Source organism: Osmia lignaria, chromosome 8 (genome assembly GCF_051020975.1).
Source record: "Osmia lignaria lignaria isolate PbOS001 chromosome 8, iyOsmLign1, whole genome shotgun sequence".
NCBI classification, from domain to species: Eukaryota; Metazoa; Arthropoda; class Insecta; order Hymenoptera; family Megachilidae; genus Osmia; species Osmia lignaria.
Window position 1 is genome coordinate 4,722,303 of NC_135039.1, and position 4,122 is coordinate 4,726,424.

The window sequence follows — 4,122 nt, forward strand, 5'->3', positions numbered from 1 at the left end:
CTTGTTCAAATACATACGTTCAGTTAATCTCATTATTATCAATTACGAGTTTTTCATTACGCTTATCCCGCCGACATAACAATTTGGCGACGAGGACTCTTTATCACGAACCAGTACGGAAAATCGTACACGATTTTTTCGAAGCGAGCACCTGGTCGGACAAAGGCAACGGCGAGGAAAATTCCACACAACGGAGCTGAGGAAAAAGGACGGTGACCATGGCTACAGCAACGATGGTACCTAATACATTCGTAATTGAACCGTTCTGCCCCACAAGCACAACGTGGTCAAGATGGCTGATGCGATTGGAAGGAGCTTTCCGGATCTTCACAATTAAAAACGAGGCAAGAGTTCCTTATTTATTACATTACGTTGGACCGGCGTCTTTCGACATCGTGTGTAACCAGTTAGCTCCACAGGACCCATTCGAAGCGACTTATATAACTCTAACAAAAACGTTAGGCGATTTCTACGAGCCAGCACCGCTCGAAATAGTGGAAAACTACAAATTTCACCAACGAAAGCAGAAGGAAGGTGAATCGATACAAGAATTTTTAGCAGCCCTGCAGAAACTCTGCTTACACTGTAAATTTGGCGAATACGTAAAGACTGCACTACGCAACCAATTAGTTTTTGGGTTGATCAGCAAGAAAATTCAAGCACGACTTCTCGAATTACCGGACTTGACCTTGGAGAAAGCGACGCAGGTGGCAACAGCGATGGAGATATCGGACAAAGGAACACAACAACTTCAAGGAGAGACGTCAGAGGTAAACATAGTACAAGCGGCGAAACGGATTACCAAGCGAGAAGGAAATACAGATAAGTCGTCTAAAGTCAATAATAGTTTTTCTAGAAATACTAATGTAAAAAAAATAATAATAAGTCGAATCCTGTAAATATACATACAAATATAAAAATATACAAATATTACTTGTTACTGTTGCGGCAAAAATCATCTCGCGTCAAAATGTACGTTAGATAAAAATATTAAATGTAACGCTTGTGGTAGGGCAGGACATTTACAGAGGGTCTGTTTCCAACGGAACCGCGAGAATAATAATGAATTGACGGAGGTGTTACAATTAGAGCATACGCAGTACAGGGAAAAGCTGGAGACTACGCTATCGGTAAGCGACAGGCGAGTGAAATTCGAAATAGACAGCCGAGCAGCAGTTTCAGTCATGTCAGATGAGCTCAGACGTAAAAGGGTTAAACCCCTAGGTTACATTGTAGTTAACGTAAAGTGCTGTAAGCGTATACACAAACTAAATTTATACATTGTAAAAGAGAATAGAAACACATTACTAGGCCGCGAATGAATTTTTCAACTACGTAAAGACCGTGTTATCGGACAATTAGTCAATGATTTAGAAACAATACATTCGGTAGAAATGAATTCTAAAAAGCAATTACAATTACTTTTACAAAAGTACCAAGACATTACGTCCCCGACAGTAGCAAAAATTAAAAATGTTCAAGCCAAGTTAACTTTGAAAGAGAATGCGAAGCCGATTTTCTGCAAAGCACGCCCGGTACCATTTCGTCTACGTACACAGATCGAAGAGGAATTATTAAGATTAGAAACGGAAGGTATTTTGATTAAAGTCGACACCGCGGAATGGGCTATACCCATCGTGCCGGTACTTAAAAAGAATGGACAAATATGTATTTGTGGAGATTTCAGTGTAACGTTAAACGCGCAATTAATAGTAGATGACCACCTCTTACCGACAGCGGATGAACTGTTCGCATCTATGGCGGGAGGAGTAATCTTTTCAAAAATCGACCTTCTACAGGCATATTTACAAATGGAAGTCCGACCGGAGGACAGACATTTGCTTACGCTAAATACACACAAAGGTCTTTACCGTTGCACACGTTTAATGTACGGGATTGCATCCGTGCCAGCGATCTGGCAAAGAACAATTGAAAGCATACTAGGCGACATTCCAGGCGTCGCAGTTTTCTTAGACGACATACGCATTGCGGGTTCAAGTGTGGAAGACCACTTACGAACTCTAGAATTAGTTTTCACGCGTTTACAAAAATACAATATTAGAATAAATCCAGATAAAAGCGAATTTTTTGCGCGACAAATAAACTACTGCGGTTATGTTATTGACAAAAATGGATTACATAAAGCCCTGGATAAAATCAAAGCAATCGAAGGTATGCGTGGACCACAGAACGTAACAGAGGTACGTAGTTTTCTAGTAATTACTACGGACGTTTCATTCCGAACCTAAGTTCAATATTACAACCGTTAAATAAATTATTACATAAAAATATACGTTTCCAATGGACCAAAGACTGCGAACAAAGCTTCAAAGCGGCAAAGGAAGCGTTCATAAGCCCTAAATGCTTAGCTCATTTTGATCCAACATTACCAATGATTCTAGCAACCGATGCAAGCCCTTACGGTGTGGGAGCAGTGCTATCACATCTGTACCCGGACGGTACAGAGCGGGCCATACAATTCGCGTCGCAAACACTCTCTAAAACCCAACAATCGTATTCGTAAATCGATAAAGAAGCGTACGTGATAATTTTCGGAATAAAGAAATTTCATCAATATTTAGTAAGCGGGCATTTTACTCTGGTTACAGACCATCGCCCACTAGTACAAATTTTTGCGCCCAGTAAAAGCTTACCAGCTTAGAGTGCAATGCGCATGCACCATTACGCACTTTTCCTACAAGGGTTTAGATATACGATTAAATATCGCAAATCAGAACTACACGCGAACGCCGACTGTTTGTCACGCCTTCCAATTAAAGAAAATACTTCTTCAGATGTAATCGATGCGTTTCAATTAGAAACCATCGAAAATCTACCGTTGACACACAGTGATTTAGTGGCAGCCACAAAAAAGGATACAACCATGGCTGAACAAAAAAAGATATTACTATCAGGAAAAAATCCCCCTAAAGACAATTTCGCTTTCGCAAACGTAGATTTAAGGGAATTTACATTACAAGATGGGGTAATACTAAGAGGACACCGAGTGGTGACTTTTCCCATCAACCTTACGTAAACAAATACTATCAGAATTACACATAAGACATTTCGGAGTAGTAAAAATGAAAAGCATCGCTAGGGGATATGTGTGGTGGCCAAACATTGATCACGATATCGAAGAACTCGCGAGAAATTGTCAGGATTGCAAAGCTTTCAAAAATAACCCAGTTAAAATGGAACCATACGTGTGGGAACCACCTTCAATACCTTTTAGCCGCGTACACGTAGATTTCGCAGGGCCATTTTTAGGACACTTTTTTTTCATTTTAGTGGGCGCGTATACGAAATGGCCGGAGGTACATATAGTCAAAGACATTTCCGCGAAAACAATTGAAGTATGTAGGAAAATTTTTGCTACGTTCGGTTTACCTAAACAACTAGTTTCCGATAACGGCAAAACTTTTAAGTCTAATGAATTTACACAATTCCTAAAAATGAACGGAATTACTCAGAAACTTACAGCATCTTACAACCCATCAACGAATGGTCAAGCGGAACGATATGTACAAATTCTAAAAAATTCTTTACGACGTATGCGACCCGAGCAAACGAAATTACATATTGCGTTACAGCAAACTCTTCTACAGTACCGAAATGCAAAACACAATACTACTGGTAAATCACCAGCCGAATTAATGTTCAATAGAAAATTGCGTACACGACTAGACCTGTTATTAAAGATAGCAAATTTAGCAAGACTACATTATAAAGTTAAGTTGGACGATGGACGAATCTGGAAAAGACACGTAAACCAAATGCGGGAGATAGGGGAAAACACACTCCCGAAACCAACTGATTATTCAAGCGTTGTTCAAAAAGAATCAGATTTTTCCACAGTTGGCGATACACCCACGAGAGTGGAAACAGCGAACTAAGAACCTGCGATGGAACCTCCATGCCCTACACAAGCGTCACCACGACAAACACCGGTACAAACCCCAGGCATACCTCAGGATGAACGATTCGAAAGAAGCGCGGAGTCCATTACAATTACGCCCAGGCGAACAGCGGAAAGACCGCGGAGAAACGTAAAACTACCAACGCGACTAAGAGACTTCGAAATTACATATGAATAAGTTTAGCGATAAGAAGAATTAGAAT

At 40.3% G+C, this 4,122-nt stretch overlaps 1 protein-coding gene across 1 annotated transcript; it reads left to right on the forward strand.

Annotated features, from left to right (window-relative positions):
- Positions 1-218: 218 nt before the first annotated feature.
- Positions 219-3,896, forward strand: LOC143305547 (uncharacterized). The gene is made up of 3 exons (XM_076689582.1): positions 219-770; positions 1,434-2,201; positions 3,594-3,896. The coding sequence occupies exons 1-3, from the start codon at positions 219-221 to the stop codon at positions 3,894-3,896; spliced, it is 1,623 nt and encodes a 540-aa protein (XP_076545697.1).
- The last annotated feature ends 226 nt before the right edge of the window (positions 3,897-4,122 follow it).